Raw genomic sequence first — 21,184 nt, forward strand, 5'->3', positions numbered from 1 at the left:
AGGAACTGTCTGCAGGAGAGGAGAATAGACTATTTTGGGGAAGTTAGCTTTGTATGCTCAATCACATGACAGTACTGTAAATTTCTCTCTCCCTCTGCATTAATTACATGCTTTTCTTTGAATTTTGCTTATATATACTATTATTTGAGGATCTATCTACTGCATCTCTGTCATTTTCCATGGGGTCAGTCTCCTTTACCGCATACATTTCATGACTGTAAAGCCAACCTCCTGATTTCTGAATTAATGGCACACTATGTATACCTCGATTAAGCGCTATATAAAGCTGGAAACAGACAGCAATTACTTTTATATAATGGTGAAATACTACATCATTTCTATAAATAAATGAAACCATTTATACAAAGAAAAGGGCAGTTTTTCAGTTAAGTATATTTTTTTTATGCAGTTTGGATTCTTTTTAATGTTTTTATTATTTATTTTATTATTATTATTATTGCCAGTGAATTTCACAAATCCTCCAGTTCCTGATGGTTGTCTATACTGTTGGCATTTAAAAATATTTCATCCTATGCCTTCCCCCTATATTCAAGTGGTTATTGCCTGCACACCTGCTGCTTCCTGAAAACTAATCTGTTTTCTAACTGATTTATTAGTAATCTCCAAGTTCATCCACACCTACAACCCCGGCACTGTAAAGAAATACAGCATAACTTATTTTAAAGATTAAACTATTTTCTTTAATGGTTTTCTTTCTGCCTTAGGCCACATTTTAAGTACGTTATACTTAACAACTCAAGCATTACTGCTATTCTATGCATGGGAGATTCAAGGCGCCAGACTAGACTATCCAGAAGGAAAAGGGACATGCCCTCCTCATTCCTGGGTATTGGGGAAGTTGGAGATTAAACACAGCTGAAGATAAATCAACCCTCTACCATGCAGACCTATCTGTTTATGCTTAAGAATTTTCCCAAAGCTTAGTGAGGCAAAGAAGTCTTTCCCCTGACTTTGAGGTGCCTTTGAGTCTGGCTGCCATTAACAAGCATGCATATACAAAGATGACATCTGGAGAGTCTTGCAGCTGATTTCACGTTTTCCTGTGACACTAATCTAATACATATCCTAATTTAATCCTGTACAAAACAGCAATACACATGCCTACCAGCATGGGCTGTTTTTCAAACTATTTTGCTAAGATTGTTGTTTCTTTCACCTGGGTCGCATTTACTGTCAAATTGCTCTGTCTATATTAACCACTTGAGTGTGGGCTTTTATTTAAGCCTGGTTTTAAGTAAAATTAGGAATTTCTGTGTGTTTGCTTGTTTTTTTCCCCCATTATCCTCAAAATTAAGTGAGGGCTGAAATACAGATCTCTGGTTAATTAATGGAAATCCTGTAGCATCTAGATGGCCCCAACTCAGCACATTTTCATTCCATCAAAGTAAGAGGAAGGCAAAAAGCAATACCAAACCTTCCATTGAGCTCTCCCCACCTTATGCTGTGTTCACCTAACTCTCATGTCTGAAAAAACTCCAGTTTTTCTATTACAGGTGGGGGAAAAAGGGTTGGGGTTTGGTATATAATTTATTATGATAATACTCACATTACACTTCTTTCAGTTCTTTTGCACAGCAATTGATAGGTTAGTTTTAAAGTGAAAAATTATCTATAAAAGTTTGGAAATGGGCTCATTTTAGACTCAATCCGTTTCAATGCTTTAAATTTGGAAATTTATGATCTGTTCACCTTTTTGAAAAATGAGGCACTGACATCAGCAAATAATAGAATAACGACAAATGCTTCCTAGAACAATCAGACCTAATCTCAGGAAAAGCAATTACTGAATGCATAGCATAAAACTGAAATTACAAAAACCATATAAGTGGCATATGCAGGACTCGAGGTCAGGTCACAAAGAGCAAATAAAGTAACTGTTTCAGGTTCTCCAGCAGATTTGTAGAGGTTCATGCTGTCTTTATTTCCACAAGGGGACTGATAAACAGCTGTCCGGGTCTGTGATTTCTCAAGAATTTGCAATCTTAATTGCAAAACCAACACAAATTAATTCTATCCTACCTGAAACTAGGACATACAGAATGAACTGTGTCCTTCTATGCCCCACATTGTGTCCCTTTTTTTAAAGTATCTGATTGTCTTTCAATCATCTAGTTTCCTATAGCTACTAAGTTCCTCATGAAAGACAGGATAGTAATACCAACAACCATAATTTCAAAAATAGGGGGTAATGTATTTTGAAGAATATACAGGGGAAAAGAATTGGTAATAATCTTGTCCTGGTATACACGACTCAATGTGAGATTTGAATGCAATTTTAAAAAGTGGTTTTAAACTTAGAAAATATATAGAGGTTCACACTGTGGTCTTGGATGCTGCTAGTTCAAAATGAAGCCCTTGTCTCAAAGAATTATGTGAAAGGTTGTTAGAGTAAGATTTACAGTAATGGGAATGCTCTTGTTTTCAGGCATGTTGCTTGAATAAATCTGTTGTTGGTTTTTTCTGGAAGACAGACAAACTTCTACAGTCTTACTTCCTCCTGAATGAAAGTGCAGTGAGACAAGATCTCAGGTCTGCAGGTCTGTAGCATATGTTTTTGATACAAAGGGATCTGCTTCAAGCATATCTGATTCCTGAACCATCACACTGTGTAATGTCAGATCCAGTTTCCACATCCCCTGAGTCAAATGCTACTCAGAGAGTCAAGGAACTGTCACAGTCACACTCTACTCTGTAATTTGCTGACATATGTGGTGCTAATATATTCTCCCCAACCTATGATTTTATTTATTATCCGGTACAGTCAGCAAATAGCTTTTGGTGTCCTTTTATTTGCATTGAGACATACTCATCATTCTTTGGTTGGCTTGTAATTATTAACATAAAAACATCAGGATTTATGATGTCTTGGAGGTGCCATGAATTTGAGGACAGTTATCTGTACATGTGCAGGCTCTCAAAAGGTAATTCCTGCTGGGTGTTTACTTTAAAGTCTCTGCAAGATTAGAGATGAAGGTATAAATAGCTATCAATGAAGTCTCCTACCTGGAGTCCTAAACAACAAGGATGAACATTCCGAAGTCTTGTAATCATAACCTAGCTGAAAGAACTGTGCTTCCCATTTTAATAATTCAGCCGTAATAGTAGCTAAGAATTTTGGCAGGGCTGGTAGAAAACTGTTCTTTCAACTGAAAAGAATGATGGAAGTAGTCTGGGTGGGTCCAGGACAGCATTCAGACAAAGAAAGCAAGGAGTGCTGAGTAGAGGAAGAAAAAGCCCTTCAGTATAAAAAGTACAGAAAGGTACCAAGAAGAACAAGCAACCAAAAACAAGCATGAAGTGTTCTATGCACAAGACACTGCTAGCAATTAACAGAGTGAACAAAGAACACTGCAGCTTCTGACAGAAGATAGATTCTGCTGTGGAGACAGGTCATCTGGAGAATTCAGCCCAGAAATAGCTCACTCGGCTATTGCTCAGGCATGCAAGCACACTGTGGGCACAAGAAAAAATTTATACTAGTACAGAGAAGGGTAGATGAGAGCCTCCTGAATTGAGAGAGGTAAGATGCTGTTTGGGTTAGCTGTACATAATGCCCATGAAAGGATTTTTCTCATGATCTCAGCTGCCTTGGGTTCTCATTCTAGAAGTGGGCATGCAGTTATTGGGATATTCAAAAGCAAGAAAAAAAAAAAAAAAGCTGGGGCAGAAAGGAGCTAGAAGAGTATTCACACTTTAAAGCCATAAAGTCATTCTAAGCTCTCATTAAACAGAGCTACTAAGCATCCATAGCACAGCAGAGAGTGGAATAAATTTTGATTACTCATATGACTGTATATGTTTAATAGATGCACATGAGTAATAAGGTAAATGGTTTTGTGCTGTGAAAACCTCTGCTTGAAAACAATGCATAATCGATTCTTTACAATATGCCAGTTACATAACTCTACATGACTATAAATCTAATGTTCTTTGCTATGCTTAATTACTATTTAATGCAAATGGTGTACATTTACAAAATATATCCAGTCATAAATATCACCACTGTTATATTGAACAGTTGGGAAAAGGCCTTAGGTTTGAAATATTTATATACAATTTCATGAAAAAAAAATCACAGAATCAATCATAACACATAGCTCTAGACGTATCAGATTGTAATCTCAAGTTTCAAAAATTTTCTTTAACAGCAGAAATGGGCTGTTTATAAATCTACCAAATTATCAGAATAAGCTGTAATGGAAGGAAGGTTCTTTACAATACTCAAGAAAACCTTAAGAAAACTCAAACAGTAAGACAGATGACTTACTAAAGTGTAGGTCTATGTGCTAACCCTCTTCTGCCTCCACATACCCTTACTTGTACTTTCTCCAAGTCTGTACATGTAAGTTCCCATAGCTGTATCACATAAATAGCAAAGAGCAAGTAACCTATGAAAAGTAGGAATGAAACACAAATTGTGCATTGGACAAACACAAACTAACCAATTTCTAATGCAACTTTATCCACCAATGAGTGGCTGATTAGACAGATAAAAGGCTTTTCTAAATGTAAACATAGCAATGTCATGAAAATAAAATTAATTTCTTAGACAGAACTAAGAAAAACAAACCTATTTATAATTTTGATGCAGTTTTAAAAGTCTGCGTTCACATTCATTTTCAGATGTGCATGACAAAGTTCTCACACCATTAAAATAATGCCTTTAAGATCTTAAGTCTGTGAAATCTGAGCTCCTTAACAGTTAAGCAACTGCACAGAATTCTAGAATTGGTAACTTTGAAACATCAAACTGAGCATAGACTTGACCACAAGCTCCCTGTGCAGGCAAACTTGGCCAAAGACACAAACAGCAGCATATACAATGTAACTGCAAAAAGGCAATCTTGGCACTAGAAAGATGTATACCAAAATAGCCAAAACATTTCTGTATACATTCTTTTGAATGATAGAAAAAATACAGAGACAGAAAGCAAGACTTGGAGCTCAACATGTTTAGCTTATCAAAATTAGATAGAAAAGCAATTGGTTTATAGTATTATTTGTTTTAGAATACTAATAGCTGGCAAAAAGAACTAGACAAATAAATTAGAACCAATATATGTATGTATCTCTTTATATCTTCATTTCAAATCAATATGGACACTTTTTGGAAGATATGTGTCAAGCATAACAAGTGGAATGTTTTAGTGAGACAAGTAGCTGTGCTCAATACAAAGTTCAACAGAAAAAACCTGCAGGGGTTTTACCAGCAGGACAGGCAGAGTATAGAAACATCAACAGAGCCAGTATTTAGGACAGCTTCTGGCAATTTAGAAAACCTATATGCAATCTATGTGTAATGTATAGATTTTTTTAGCTATCTGTACAACGGTCAGTGTGTTATTTAACTTGTCAATTTGTTGCTGGGGAGAACACCACATATTGTGCCCAATACCATCCCAATGCATCCACAGAACAATCAAAGCAAAACAATTAATATAGTTGGATAAGGAAGCAGAAACTGGTATCCTTGATTGCCTACAGGACAGTGAAATTCAAGAAATTTCCTCAAAAAGATGAACAAAGGAAACGGTATTAGAAATGGCTCTGAAAAAGATGTGTACACTCCATAGTAGCATGATATGAACATTCAGCCTGAGCAAGTTATGAAAATAGAATCTGTGAGCAGATCAGAAAGAGAGAAAGGCTATGGCACCCTAGAAAAATTGACTGAAACTTGTGATTACATAGAAATGAGGGTTTATACAAGCAAGTTTTTTGGCTCAAAGCTCTTTATGACAGTCATTTTAGGGCTACAAACTACAACCAAATCTTGAAATTTCTCAAAAATATTGTTGCACACCTGTTTCCAAATTTTGAATTGAAAATGTTATAGAGACATCATCATTCCAAGACCAGGTGCAATACATTTGCTATAGCCTTTTGCACCATGGTGTGGGGGTTGCTCTTCTTCTGAATATTGTTTATCTTTAAGAAGTTACTTCATGGGTTTCAGTGCTGCTCACAGAGCCCAGAGCATCTATGCGCTGTGGCAACTATGAAGACAGTTATAATGGTGTAAGGGTAGCAGTCCCTTCTGTGTCTTTTTTAAACAAATGAGAAACCACTGGATCAATTACTGTCCCCCAGCACAAGATATGGCCAGTGCTAGAAGCTGTTACACCAAATGTGGCCACAACTACATGTGCTGAAACTTTCCTGTGAGCACATCTTGTCTAGAACTAGCAACAATCCCTTTTACCTTGATAAATTCCGTATGTCTATTAGCCTGTTCAGAATAATTAAATTGCTTATTGCTTATTTCTTTGTTAATATTTATGGTGTGAATTTATTCATCTACAGAATTGAGAAGTACAACACAGAAAAATCCTATTCTATATTTATTTGGAAGCATTATCCTTTACAGCAAGGAAAAGGTATAGCAAGGAAAACAACATAAGTAACTTTTCTGAACCACCTCTGATATGTAGGAACACTTCTCAAATTTTGCTGCTGCTCTTAGCACAATAACTGACAATCAGTCCTGATATTGCTGAGAAAAACCTTCTGATAGTCTTTTTCAAAAAGACAAACAGACTAAGAGAGAATCTAGAACAACAGGTTGAGCAAATCAGTCAGACAAAACAGAGGTCTCCTAAATAGAGCGAGCCAATGATGATATTCACAGCTAGGTATTCTAAGGTTTTATTACATGTAACACAGATGACTTGAGAAATGCTGCAGAATTGTGTGTACCTCTGTGTTAATAATGTATCACTCCTTATTACTGAAAAACCCAGAGTAAAAGAAGAACTTATAGCAAAATTTAAAACTTTCAGCATACATATGATAAAGTGAAATTGCTCTTGCAAAAATGAGATACATACCCTGATGTACACTTTTAAGTCTGCTGTGGCTGTTCAATAGTTACTTTGATTTAACACACAATTTCTTAAAGCATATTAAGATTTAAAAAAAAAAGTTTTCAGGGAAAAAGTCCAGTGTGCCTGTATCAAGCCCACAGAACCGCCTTGCAATTTACATAGATACTACCTACTTATTTCTAACTTCCCATCTTCACAATTGTTGTTAGCCCACATCAGAAGAAATGAACAAAAACAACTACTACAAAATGCCTTCAAATATCAAAGGTGTCTTTCCACTTTTAAGCTTATAAACTTAAAACAACTACAATAAAATAAATAAAAAGACCCAGTTATTTTCCTGATATGGCTTCTTAGATGTTTTTCAGCCTAGCCATTTGACTCCCATACTGTGAAGTTCAGGCATGCATATTAATCACTGGGCCCCAAAAGTATCTCTGGTTTCTCTATTACTTTACAGCAAGTCCATTTCAGACTAAACTTTGCTGCTTTGCACAGTGAGCCAACACATTTACAACTGCTTCAGGCAGCTGAAAATGACAAAATTCAGCTAAATCCCCTTCCCCTCTCTCCCTGGCACATATACTTTTAGGGCATGATGATTAATAACCTAAAATACTGCAATCTAACACTAAGAACTTTTTAAGGCTTTTGCTGAAAACACCTACCTTAGTATAAGCTATGGTCAGCTCATTACAAGAATTGACTTACTAGTCAAAATACTAAGAAACATCGGTTTCTGTAGACCAGAGTTCTCTTTTTATGACTGGTTCTTGCTTTAAGCAAGCAGTGAACATAGAAAATACTTGTCTCCTGAAAGCTTACCTTCCAGTAAGTCTCTTGCCAGACCTGGTTCTGCCCCTGTGGACCGAACAAAGTCTGACAGGACCGCATCCATATCAAGAGTCATGTGATCATTCAGAGATGCTGCCAGACATGCAGCAGCAGCAGGACTCACTGGTTGACTAGAAGGCATCCATCTGCCAAGGACAAAAAGAAACAGAATTTTAGAATATACTCCAAAGTGATGTAAACCATATTTTTCTTCTCTGCTCCAAAAAAGACTATTGAAAATGCTAAAACATTCAAGCTACCACACATTAAAATAAACAGCATTTGTCATTTGTCTCTGCCTTAGCCTAGAAGCTGTTGATCACGCGCATGGGAAGGTTTTCTCTTTCTTAACTTTTTATATTTTTATTGATTTTTTTTCTTATGTGCAGCTTGTAAATGATTCTGCAACTTGAAGACTCCAATCCAGCTAAACACAGGCACTGTTCATTCAAAGCACAATCATCGTATCATTGTCACTGCTCATACATTGAAGTTTAGCAAGTATTTAAATGTTTGGCTAGCCTACAGCTCTTTTGCCTTACTTACTAATACTAACATATACACAACAGAGCTTAGTATTTGTTCTTTTATTTGCCCTGTCAACACCACTGCTGTACTTTATAGTTTCTCCACTGTACTGGGTCTGGATGTGATGGAATTAATTTTCTTCATTCATTTTCTAGAACTGCGGCTAAACCAGCATTGATAACACATCAGTACGTTAGTCATTGCTAAGCAGTGCTTACACAGCCTCAAGGCCTTTTCTGTTTCCTACTATGCCCCATGGGTGAGTAGGCTGAGGGTGGACAAGAGGCTGGGAGAGGGGACAGCCAGGACAGCTGACCCCAACTGACCAAAGGGATATTCCAGACCATATAACATGCTCAGCAGTAAAACTTGAGTCTTTCGGAAGTAGCCATTGCTCAGAGACTGGCTTGCCATCAGTCTGCTTGTGAGAGGTGGTGAGTGATTGTCTTAGCGTCACTTGCTTTTTTTCCCCTCCTTCCTTCACTTTAATGAAACTCTTTATCGATGAGGGTTTTTTTCTTGCTTTTGCTGTTGCGATTCTTTCTCCCATCCCACTGGGGGGGATGAGAAGAGTGAGTGAGCAGCTGGGAGGTGCTTAGTTGCCTGCTGAGGTCAGCAAACTCCAGGGCTTTGTACATCAAACTCCAGGATTTGTTAATGGCCACTTTCAGATTTTGCTGTTTGCTGTGTTGTTTATCACTTTGTTTTAATCTGCCTGTGAGAGCTACGATAAAAGCACTAGCCTTGAGCCTAATCTGGCGTTTGGCCCATGTATAGCTAGCTGCCATCCCAACACTCTTGAGAATCATCTCATGGAGTGAAATAAGAATTACACCTTTCTCCAGAAGGAACTTTGTAGGGAAATTAAGAATGGCACCACCTCCTTCTTCAGGGTAGATGTTTCCTGCCTGTTGCAATGGCCCTTCAGTTTCTCAAACATCCCTGCATATAACCAAAATGCTCACATTATGCAGAAAGATTACAGCTGTCAGCCAGGCAATCAAATTATTACCTGGTTGCTATGCCACTGGGATACTGAGGTCCTTAGTCAGAAATTAGAGGGTAAGGAAGCCCAGCAGCTGGGATCCCTAGCTGAGGACTAGCAAATTGGCAAAGGGGCAACAATCCACAGCTTCTGGAGGCAGTTCCTGTTGCATGTGAAAGCAAGGTATCCCCTCAAGTAAGATGTGCAAGCTACTAAGGCAAGTGGACCACCGCTGAGGAAGGTATCCGGTATCTGAGGGAATTAGTGGAGGTGGAGGTGATTTACAGCAACCTGGACAACAACCAGTCCTCCAAAGATCTGGACAAAATCCAGTGCATGTGGTCCACATGGCAGAAGTTTGTATGGAACACACCGACACCATGAGCCAGCACCCTGGCAATAATGGACTGGACAGACATCAGGGTACCAACTGTGGACAGATTGGCCTGCCAGCTCCAGCAGTTCAAAAAGTATCTCTCTTCCTCCCCAAACCTGCGGGCCTGTGTCTACCTTCTCCAGCCTCTCAGAGGATCCTTCTGTTGTGGGGTGTGTGCTGAAGAACAGCAGGTGTTGATTGCTACCATGAAGGCGCATGGTTGACAATATCACACCAAGCGAGAATTCCTGGTTCCCATATATGAGCTGATTAACTGATGAGAGAGACAAGGAGTGATCAGCAAGACTCACTCACCCTGTAACAGTCCCATATGGCCAGCATGGAAGTCTGATGGTGGGTAGAGGCTAACAGTGGACTACTACAGCCTGAACAGTCATGGCACTATTGTGTGCTGCTGCATGGCCATGCTAGAACTCCAATATGAACTGGAGACAAAGGCAGTCTGGTATGCTGCAACTCACACCACCTATGTGTTTTTCTTGATTCCTTTGGCAGCAGACTGCAGGCCACAGTTTCCTTTCACATGGAGGGGAGTCCAATACACCTGGAATTGACCGCCCCAGACATGGAAGCACAGCACTACCATTTCCATGGATAGATAACAATTGCACAGGGAAATGGTAAAGCCCCCCAAAACCCACAGTACATTGACATCATCATATGGGGTAACACAGTGAAAGAAGTGTTTGAGAAAGGAAAAAGAATCCTTCTGAAAGCTGGTTTTGCCATAAAACAAAGCAAGGTCAAAGGACTTGCACAAGAGATCCAGTTTTGGGGAATAAAATGGTAAGATGGACATCGTATCGCAATGGATGTGATCAATAATGTAACAGCCATATTCCTACCAGTTAACAAATAATTAACACAAGCTTTCCTAGGCATTGTGGTTTTCTGGAGAAGGCATATTCCAGGTTACCTTCAGACTGCAAGTCCTTTGTATCGAGTGACATGAAAGAAGAACTGAAGAACTATTTCAACTGGGGTTCTGAGCACTGATAAACCTCTGAACAGATCAAACAGGAGATAGTATATGTGGTAGCCCTTGGGCCAGTTGAGCCCTTGGCCTCAACTGGAGCCTATGGCAGAAAGCACTCAGAGAGACTCAAGGTCAGTCTCTAGGGTTTTGGAGCCAAGGGTACACAGGATGCAGGGTATCAGGATATTTCTAGCTTCCTCTATTGTAGTATTTCTATAGTTGAATTTTCAGTGGAGAAGCCACCTCCATAAACCATATCGGAAACACCTGCAACAAATATACAGTATAAACACCTGGACTGACTGAGGCCCAGCTGGGAGAGGCAGAAAGGAAGGATCTGGAAGGATTTCACCCTGTTCTTCTGAGAGATGCAATTAGAGTACTAGTTAATACAATCAGGGTACACAAAGTTCTTTTCTGTTTTTATATCTAATTCCCCATCCCCCATAAAAAAACCCCATCAAACCCAGCCATATATCCAGGGCTTTCTGAAGTAGTTATTATGTAATACCACCTTAACCATAAGAGAAAAGCACCATGTTTTTGCCCAAGTGGAGGATGTCAGGTTTCCTTCCTGGAAGGATTTGCCTGTCCCAAGGCAAAGTGACAGCAGCTTACTGAGAGAAAACCAGCATCACACCAATATGTCACTGCACTGGGTGTCAGTGGCCAGGTTCTGGTAGTGGAGGCTGTGGGGGTTGCCTCTGTGAGGAAAGGTCGGAGCTGCTCTGTGCTGGACTCAGCTGGTTCCGGCCATCTCTGCAACAAGCCATGACAGGGCACAGCTGAGCCCAGCAGCCAAGCTGGTGGCACCTCTCTAAAAACAGTCCAAAAGTTTTATTTATTATTTTGTTTTATTTTGTTGTATGGTCATTTAGTGATGACCAATACTGCAGCTCCTGTACAGTTTTTACTGTGTTTTTAAACAGTCTGGGGGGGGGGCAATCTTACCAGGGTACTCTCTTGGGGGCACAATCATCTTTGGACCCATTAGGAAGCAGATCATTATTGCCGCAAGTGAAACATGACACAATGTCCAGCATGGGAGCTTTTTCTGCCAAATCCATGGCTAACAAAATACATTTGCCCTATTGCATTTTGTACCTACTTTTTTGTTCCTGAAAAAGTGAAACCCATCCTTCTAGGCAATGTTGTTTACAAATATCAAATAAAAATTAAAGCAGGCACTTCAAGAGTAGTTGGTGCTAGACAAGCTATTAACACAGATGGCGTTCAAAACACGGTTATACTAAAGGTATCTCCATACTTCTACCCTGCCTGCACAGCTGCAGAAATAGTGCAAAGCAAAGAAAACAGGATGAAGTTAAATGACACAACATAAGCAAAAGCGTAGGTTTTAACTTCATGTTTGTTATTGACTATTGGTCAAAGTTTACCTTTGAACATGAATTAGATTTTTCCTGTTAATTCCTCCTCACAGGCTCAGTTGCAACTTTACCACATGCCAAGGGTAAGGACTGGCATGGAGATTTCCTACTGGTAGCAGACGATATCGGTTGGCTCTTGCTTGTACCACAGCTACAGAGAAATAAACTGTGAAAAAAATTGGAAACCAGTTGATTTCACTGTTCCCCAAATGAAACACAGTCCTTTCCTACTCCATGTGCAACTACCTGGTTATATTTAACCTTCAAAATGGAATGCCTTTGCTTTTCTTAGCAATTGCCTCTTTCTGCAAGTACATATCCCAAGTAGAATACAAACATCATTTACCTTCTGCCCCAGGAGGGTGTTGTCCTTCTCAGCCTCATGCATGAGGACTGCCTGCAAAACTCAACTTACTCCAACAAATTGAAAGCATATGGGATATGGTTACACAATTACATGTTTTTCAGTATCAAAACAGATTACGCTGTTGCTAATCCTACCCGTTTACAGTCTTCTGGCCCCTACACTGTACCACTGTATGTTTTATAACACTTCTACATTTATGCTTTTATACTATTTATACAACTGTATCATTATGCTGGGGCCACATTAGGATAGCAGGGGAGGAGATCCTTTCCCCTCTGTTCAGCCCTGGTGAGACTCATCTGGAGCATTATGTCCATTTCTGGCTCCCCAACACAAGAAAGACATGGACATACCAGAGCAAGTCCAGTGAAGGAACACAAACTGCATAGCTGGATCACCACTGGACAAGGGAAACACTTCTAAAATGTAACATAATGAAGATGTAGTAACAGAAGGAAAGCTGGAAATATTGAGGAGGCTAGTTAAAAAGGAATGCAGAAACTTCAGGAAGAGAACTACCTTAGTGGATTATGGCCAAATTTGGCCTCTCAGCTTTGTAACAACTGAATCTCTTTCAATGCAAATGCAGGACAAAAATGCTACTTTTCTTTAAAAAAAAAAAAAAACAAACCAACAACAAACTCATACGTAGATCCACTGTACTAAGCAGCACTAACATCCCCACAAAGAGATCACAAGAAACTGAATACAATTAATTTCTTTAGTGACTAGGAGAAAGAATGAGGTAAGTCTTAACCAGCAAGATGGAAACACATGGATCAAGCTAAAACAACCTGCCACTGGTGAATGATACAAAGCATTCGTGAATTTCAGGTAACAATCAAAAGTGACTCAGTGGTGTAATGACTGCTAATTTAAAATGCACCAGCTGGGCACTCAAGTACAGTCACTATGTGTGGGGGCTAGACTGCTCAAATTTGGAAAACTGAAGTGCGTATCAGTCTGAAAAAGTCAACTCATGAGTTGTCTCGGTATCAGCATTATTGCAGTATTTTCAACAGTAGTATTGAAAAGATAGCATTTTAACAGCAGAAAACCAATCTCTTTCTGCATTTATGACATCACCCCTCACTCAGAATTGCTTCTTGATTACATGATCATTAGAATCCATATAGTAACCACGTCAACAGACACATTTCATTCTTAACTCATCCCAGCAAAGGTTATGTAAGCTGTCTATGAAGATCTTTTCTACAAAAGAGGTTCTTTCTGGTAATACAGAAAGTTCTCTGTCTATATATAGAAAACTGGTAATATCTGTGCATTGACAGCTGATGAAAACACAGCTCACATGCAACAGAGCCAGAGATAAGGCCAGCTGTTGTTTTACTGAAAAAGAATGATTTTAAATTAAATGCTATTCAGTTTCCATTATATAATGATAAATAGCTGTACAGGTAGAAAACACCTGCCTTATGTTGGGTACCAAGGAAGCACACCCAATCCAGACCTTCCAAATCCATGACAGTGTGAGAAAGAAGTTTTCTCATCGAACACTCCCTCTGCACCTGTGCACTATGCTATGTAATTCTCTAGGCTCTGGGTCCTGCAACTGTGCTTAGAACACCTGCACAAAAATATCTGTGCTATTTAATTCTTCCTGTTACTTATCAGACCTAAATTAACAGCACAACATATATTAATAGTGTTTATTCAAACAGATGTGTCTGAAAAGATGGAAGAATCAATGATGAAACATGTTAATGAACATTAAAAATGAAAAAAACCCAGAACAAACGCAGCACTGATTAGCTGAAGTAACACTGGTTCACTGTGTTGGATTATTTAAAAATTAAATGAGATCTACAGAATTGTGCTGATTGGAGCTGGACTCCTGAACAGTTTCTATGCAAACTCCACGTTTCAACAGTGCTGAATTAAGCACATCCAATGCTGTAAAAGACAACTAAAATCTCTGCTACGCATGCAACTGAGGAGCAACCTTCTGTGGAAACTCATTCCTCATATACTGGTAAAGCCTCACAAAGTCCCTGAAACATTATAAACTGAGTGTGGTGCTACCAAACACACAAATAGTAACAGCTATAGTAAAAAACCACAAACACACCCAGGCCCCCAAACCAACCCACCCCCTCATCCCCATCCCAAACCCTCTCCAAAACTCAAATACTAGGTTTCCTGCTGTAGCAGTATTTTACTGTTAGTACTAATTACTAACCATGTATTAACTTTTTTCTTTTTTTCATCCAGCAAACATCACCTCTCTACCCCATTTTGAAGTCATAATTATCACAGGTGGCAGGTAGTCTGGCCGTTACTTGTACTACTTCATCCTGAACAAAAACCTTTACAAAAAAAGTCTGAATTATGCATGCTCTACACTCTGAAAGCAACGAGCAGAGTTGGTAGGATCCTCCCTGTATACATTTGAACTAGCACTATTTTCGTCTGCAGAGGGAGTTGTTTTCTCAGCTCTCTAAAATTTAGAGGGGGGAAAAAAAACCAACAAAACAAAACCCAACAAAAAAAGTCTTTAAAAAAATATTATCTTTGCCAGAAAACTACTATTAGCTGTGAAAACCCACACAGATGGAATAGTAAAAACTACTAAGCAAAAAAAAAAAAGAAAATAAATTGTAAAGGAGGCGGCAGTGACTCAGAAGCCAGATGGCTACCAGACGTAGTATTCTCACCACGTGAATATAGTCTCTCCTCACCCACAAAACCATCACCACCACCTTTGCTCCGGATGGCTAGTCAAAGCATTAACATAACTTACACTTTAAATATACATACTTGGAAAAGATCTAACACAATCATCCATATTATATCCACTTGTCAATAAGCATCACTCCTCTTGTAGTTAACAGTATAGACACACAGATATAATTGCAGTCTTCCTTTCAAATTGTCACACGATACACAAACGGCACTTTGAATTGAATGTAAGTGAAAACATCTTGATCCTCAAAACACAATTAAGACCTTGGTTTCCACTCACTTTCAAGCCAAATTTCTTCCTTAAATAATTTCTTATTTATACAATGCAAATACAAGAGGCAGTAAAAAGGGATAATTTGTTGTATATTGTAAGGAAAAGCATTTTAAAAGTATTTAAAGAAGAGATACTGATTACTTCTAAATGTTAAGATGGGTTAATATGACTTGAAACCATTTTAATACAATTTAATACAATCTCAGTTATACTTGATCTTTTCTTCTCCTTGAAGTACCTCTCTCTCAAAACTGAGCCATACTCAGAAGTAAACAGTCTTCATCTGGATATAAATTTGACTTCTTCAAAATCAAATAGCTTCACCCAGTTAAACAATATGAAGACACTTTTTCTAAACAAGTGGAAAGAGATGCATAGGGCTAACTAATGAAGCAAAAGCAGGTATGTTAGAACAAATCCCATGCGTCCAGAATCAGAAGTGAGGAACAGAAAGAAAACAGCACACAAACAGTGCACAGTGGGCAAATCCTCAGGAAGACATAATGACTAAACCGCAACTAAGATCTTCCACTTTCATAATTTTCAAAGAAAGGATGAAATAAGCAACATCAATAATATGACCGCTCTAGGAAGCCAGTGGAAACATGCTCACCAATTGCATTAAACCAGTTCCCAAACACACTTTTTTTACTTTCCCTGCAGTGTGACAAGGCTAAATGCCTATTAACATTACTGATTCCTCTCAGCTGTCTTGGCAATATACAGACTAAGTGCAGACCACTCTTGTGTTGAATGTTCATGATGCTCGCATTTTTGGTTGTGAAGGCAGAAAGACCCTGTTTGTGCACAGCTTCAGACTTTGAAAGTAATTCTTTCTGACATGCTGTGTTTGATGGAGAATACTATAATTCTACAATCCTGACAATATAATGAAATTGAACCAATGCAGTAAATAAGACCATTTATTCTTAGTGAAACATTTAAATTTTTTGAGCTCAGGCTGTGCACTTTGTCATTCTTTTCTGCATGCAAAATGTATTTACTTACAGTTTCAGAAACTTTAATTTTTTAGTAAGCCAGTTTTTATTTGGTTATTACATTTTTAAAGCTCCTCCACTCTTCATTAGATAACGCTTTGCCAAAGTTCATATACAAGATAAAAGTTATTAAGGGAAAATAATGTAATTAAACAATCAAGTCCATTAGAGAAGATTTGGTTAGGAGGGGAACATCAGCTTTAAGGGAACTGGCAGTTAATGTAGGCACTCAGCTTTTCAGATTACGTAACAGGAATACCATGTATATGAGAGAGTAGTTAATTGTTCAGAGCATTTGTTGCCCAGGTAAAAGGTGATTAAATATTAAGATACAGGGCTAATCTGAAATATAGAAAGATGATGCTCTGCCAAGAGTAGCTGAAAGGACTGACATTGAATTTCTAATGTTTTTGCACCAATGAAGACACAATCTTCTAACTACTGTGGTTTGCCTACAGGAAGGCTACCTTATTCCCAACATGAAATTTCTCTTTACCCTTTATTTGGCTTGACTTCAACATTACTTAGTACACTATAACCTCAATTCAATAAACTTTTTGTATTCACAGTAACACTTCAATTGTGCTTTGTTGCAGTATTGCCCTAAACAGCTGGGGAGTTTTATTTCTATGTTTAGATACGGGTGTGTGTGTGTGTGTGTGTGTGTGTGTTCTGTGCAGATACAGTCAGGGCTGTGTCCAAGATATAGTTGGAAAAATCAGAAACAATTACTCATACAAACATGTTTATGTTTTCCAGTATTCAAAATGGACCTAGAAGGTAAAAACCGAAGACAAATATTGGCAAACCCTCATCTGGAATATTGGGAGCAAGTTCAATAACTTACATTTCAGAGTGATCACCTCAGACTGAAACAGGTGAAATGAAAGGCTACAGATCATCAGAAGTCAAGCATTTTATCTTATGATAAATCACTAAAAGCCTGGATTGCAGAGCCAATGAAACAAGGTTGAGAACAGGATTAAGACTGCTCTTCATAAATACACCAAGCCACAAGCAAACATAGTCTGGAAATAAAGACAGGGCTCCCAGTGACAGAAGTACTGTGAACAATTTTTCCTTAGAAGCTGGGGAGAAAATACTGAATTATTTTCAAAAATAGAGCTACCTAAATACATGTAAAGTACAATACAACATCCTGCAGTGATAGGAAACCAGACTGTCCTGGTTTCAGCTGGGATAGAGTTAATTTTCTTTCTAGTAGCTGGTATAGTGCTGTGTCTTGGATTCAGTATGAGACAAATGTTGATAACACTGGTGTTTTCAGTTGTTGCTAAGTAGTGTTTATACTAAGTCAAGGATTTTTCAGGTTCTCATGCCCAGCCAGCAAGAAGGCTGGAGGGGCACAAGAAGTTGGGAGGGAACACAGCCAGGAGAGCAGACCCAAACTGGCCAAAGGGATATTCCATACCATGTGACGTCATGCCCAGTATATAAACTGGGTGGAGTTGGCCTGGGAGGGATCACTGCTCAGGAACTAACTGGGTATTGGTTGGCAAGTGGTGAGCAACTGCACTGTGCATCACTTGTTTTGTATATTCCAATTCTTTTATTATTATTATTATTGTCATTTTATTACTAGTATTATCATATTATTTTCTTCCTTTCTGTCCTATTAAACTATTCTTAACCCATGAGTTTTACTGTTTTTTCCCCTGATTCTCTCCCCCATCCCACTGGGTGAGTGAGCAGCTGTATGGTGCTTAGATGCTGGCTGGGGTTAAACCATGACAGTCTTAAATTAGCACCTCAATAAACTGCACAGGCATATTCCAACACACTACTATCTGGCTTGTTATTTATCTTTATTTTGCACCAGGATAAAACCTTGCTGGTACCATCCAGTATAGTTGAATTTTTTTGTATGGATGTCCGGACCTGTTCTGTCACCTTATCTTCTTTTGAAGCTTTAGAACATATTTAGGCTTGAGAAACTTGCAAAATGATGTTCACATACAAATCCTGGCCTTCCATGTTTCACTTGTAACTGCTGATCCCAGTCAGCCAGCAAATGCCACTTGGGATCATGTGTTGGTGAAGGAAATGCAGAAGTGTGGATGATAATACCGTCTTAACACTTTGAAGTTGTCTGCTGCAGATACCTTTAAACTTTTTAATCGAGCATCTTTCAGCAATATTCTCCTGCTACATCATCACAATGGTCCTCTATCACTGACAATACAGGTTTGGCTTTACATACCTATCTAGCTTCTAATGCCAGTAACTATCTCTGAATGTATATTTAGTTATGGGCATCTCAGAATGAACCCCTGCTTGTAACAGAGCAGAAGTCAACCCTTTTTTAGGTTGGGGGGGGGGGGGGGTGTTGGGGGCTGTGGGGGTTTTTTGTGCATGTGTGTGAAAATCATAGAGCTAGTAAGTTTAAGTCAGAAGTGGACTAAAATATTGCTTCTTAATACAGTTTGCTGGTTTACAGAACTAAAGGGCATTACAGATTATGAAGTAGGCAATCTCCCTGCATTTGCACAAAGCAGATGCAGTTATGAAGTATATTCTTGTCCTGTTTGTTTTGAATCTATAAACTTCTCCAAAAGCTACAGGTAATCCTTACCCAAAGTTTGCATAATTATGCAAACAACTACTAATGGATAGTTAAGAATAATTATAAAAGTCTACTTCAAATTTTCAGCAAATGAAAAGGAAATAATTCTATTCAGGACACTGTTATGAGTTAAACAGAAGCTACCTGAATAATCTCTTTACTGAAGTGCTCACTCTAATTTATTTGAAAACCTCCAAATGTTTCTGAAAATGTTAATTATTTTGAATTAGTCTCACCTTTGACAATTGTTTCATTGTTCTTTGCTTGTTCCATTAATCCTGAAGGTCTAAACTTTGGCAGTTTAACATCTGTATTTGTTTAAATACCAATGGATGAAAACCTCTGTATGGCCCTTCATAAATTCACATGTCACTTAGTTCTTCTCTTCTTGATACATTCGTATACTTACAATTAAATTAATTTTACTGCTTGCAGAAAGAATAGATTATTTTCTTATTTTTCCTGGTCCTTTGCGTTTAAATGGCCCAGCAATTTGACAACTACATTTAATAGAGAGTTGCTGTTATCTGTGATTTCAAAGGGGTTTTTGTGTGTCAATTAGAATCCAGTATATAGACTGCCATAAGCCATGGGTCATTTGCAGATGAGTATATTACCCAACCAATGCACTACTAGAGTGACTACACTAAATCAATAATGCTTATTTATGTACTACTTATGTACTACTTCGATAAAATGTATCCTTGGACAAATCTACCATAGTGATTATGTTAAGTCAAAACTGAAACACGCTGACTTTGATTTCTGAATAGGAAAATTTCAGCAATAACTACCTTTCCCGGGGGCGGGGGGGGGAGATAAAAGAAAAAAAAAAAGATTCTTCCTGAAAGGTGCATATTTTTGCATACAATTTTCTCCTGGTTTCTTTTTGCTTGTTGGTTGGTTGGTTTTTAACAAGTGTTAGTATGACTATAGTACTTCATCCTGGAAGCATGATTTTTTTATTTTTTTTTTTTAAATTCAACTAAAAAATAACCAGGAGGAAGAACTCAAAGAAATTCCAAAGCAGGAGCTAGATAATGTGAAGTCTTTTAAAACTCCAGCCTGACTGATGACAGCCATGTATGACATTGTGTATAACTCTCAAAATTTAAAAGGAGAAATTTTCTGGCAAATTACTCAACAGCATCTCTAGCTATATGAAAAAAGGTGTACAGATTTGTAATTCAGTTTTATTTATTTATTTACCATGATCCAGTAATTGGAAAGAGGAAAACAAACACATGGGGTTCAGAGAAAAGTTACATCAAAGAGGAGAAAGCAGAGGTAAAACATGACTGCACAGTCTAATAAACCATGTAGAAATCAATTCAGGCACATAAAGCTATGTAGCTAGTACTACCCTAGATATCACATAGTATCTTCTGGGTTTCAGCCGCTGCTCCAGAAGTGTATGGGTCTGCATCATACTTGCTAGTCCCATGTGGCTATCCCAGATGATTTAGAGCTTTCAAACTGGCAATACACATCTATGTGTAAGGAACGTACCTGAATCATCTATTTCTACCTATAATACTTATCAGGTGCGTATTTAGGTACTTGAATCACACCTGAAATACTGAAAGATCCAGGACTTGGGGGTTTTTATTTATTTATTTAAATGTTCAACTTAATTTGTCAAGACTGCACAAGACCATAAATACAAACAACTGGACAGAAATTCTGACAAAGTTTTTCCAGAAAGTTCTTAACTTCTCAAGACAGTTTTTTCCTAGACAGGATGACTTTAGTTGGAAAGACTTGCAGTGTCTCAATAAAGACATTCAAATAGAAGCTTGCTGTTCCTTAACAAAAGCAGCTCTCAGGTGATTGAGTGACAAGTAACAAAACTGGTTACAAAGAAATATTCCACACCTTTTGTTCACTTAGGACATCCTAGCTACCTCTGCAGTGAATTTACTGTTCCCAGAGATTCCAGGCCTTCAACTTCTACAAAATCTCTCTAGTATTGCCTTAACTTGTATGGCACTGATGCTGCCTACCAGCAGCATACTCTAGCCCACCAGAAATTCAAATTTGACCATAGATCACTGGACACAAGGCAGCTTTTTCATACAATGCATAAAGCTGCTTAAGCGAAACACTCTCAGAGCACATCTCACAGATCATAGTGGATTTAATAATTGAAGTTAAGACTAGATATGTATGCTCAGACTCCTATATCACAGAATTTTAAAGGCCAATTAAAAGAGAGCATATCTCTTAAGACTTTTACCTTTACATTTTGTATCCATCCCATTCAAATTAGAGATTACTTCACCAGCCTCACAAGTTTTGTTTTAAA

At 38.2% G+C, this 21,184-nt stretch overlaps 1 protein-coding gene across 8 annotated transcripts in view; it reads right to left on the reverse strand.

Annotated features, from left to right (window-relative positions):
- The window catches only part of OTUD7A (OTU deubiquitinase 7A), a 154,042-nt gene that overhangs the window by 53,349 nt on the left and 79,509 nt on the right, over positions 1-21,184 (reverse strand). For 7 of the 8 annotated variants that reach the window (XM_075045461.1, XM_075045459.1, XM_075045457.1 and 4 more), the window contains 2 exons: positions 11,963-12,119; positions 7,671-7,825 (listed from right to left, as the gene is read on the reverse strand). In XM_075045461.1, the coding sequence (XP_074901562.1) occupies positions 7,671-7,821 (151 nt within the window). In that variant the 5' untranslated portion in view covers positions 7,822-7,825; positions 11,963-12,119. The remainder of the gene's footprint in view (positions 1-7,670; positions 7,826-11,962; positions 12,120-21,184) is intronic. The other variant, XM_075045460.1, reaches the window with a different exon arrangement.

This window comes from Buteo buteo, chromosome 13 (assembly GCF_964188355.1).
Source record: "Buteo buteo chromosome 13, bButBut1.hap1.1, whole genome shotgun sequence".
Lineage (NCBI taxonomy): Eukaryota > Metazoa > Chordata > Aves > Accipitriformes > Accipitridae > Buteo > Buteo buteo.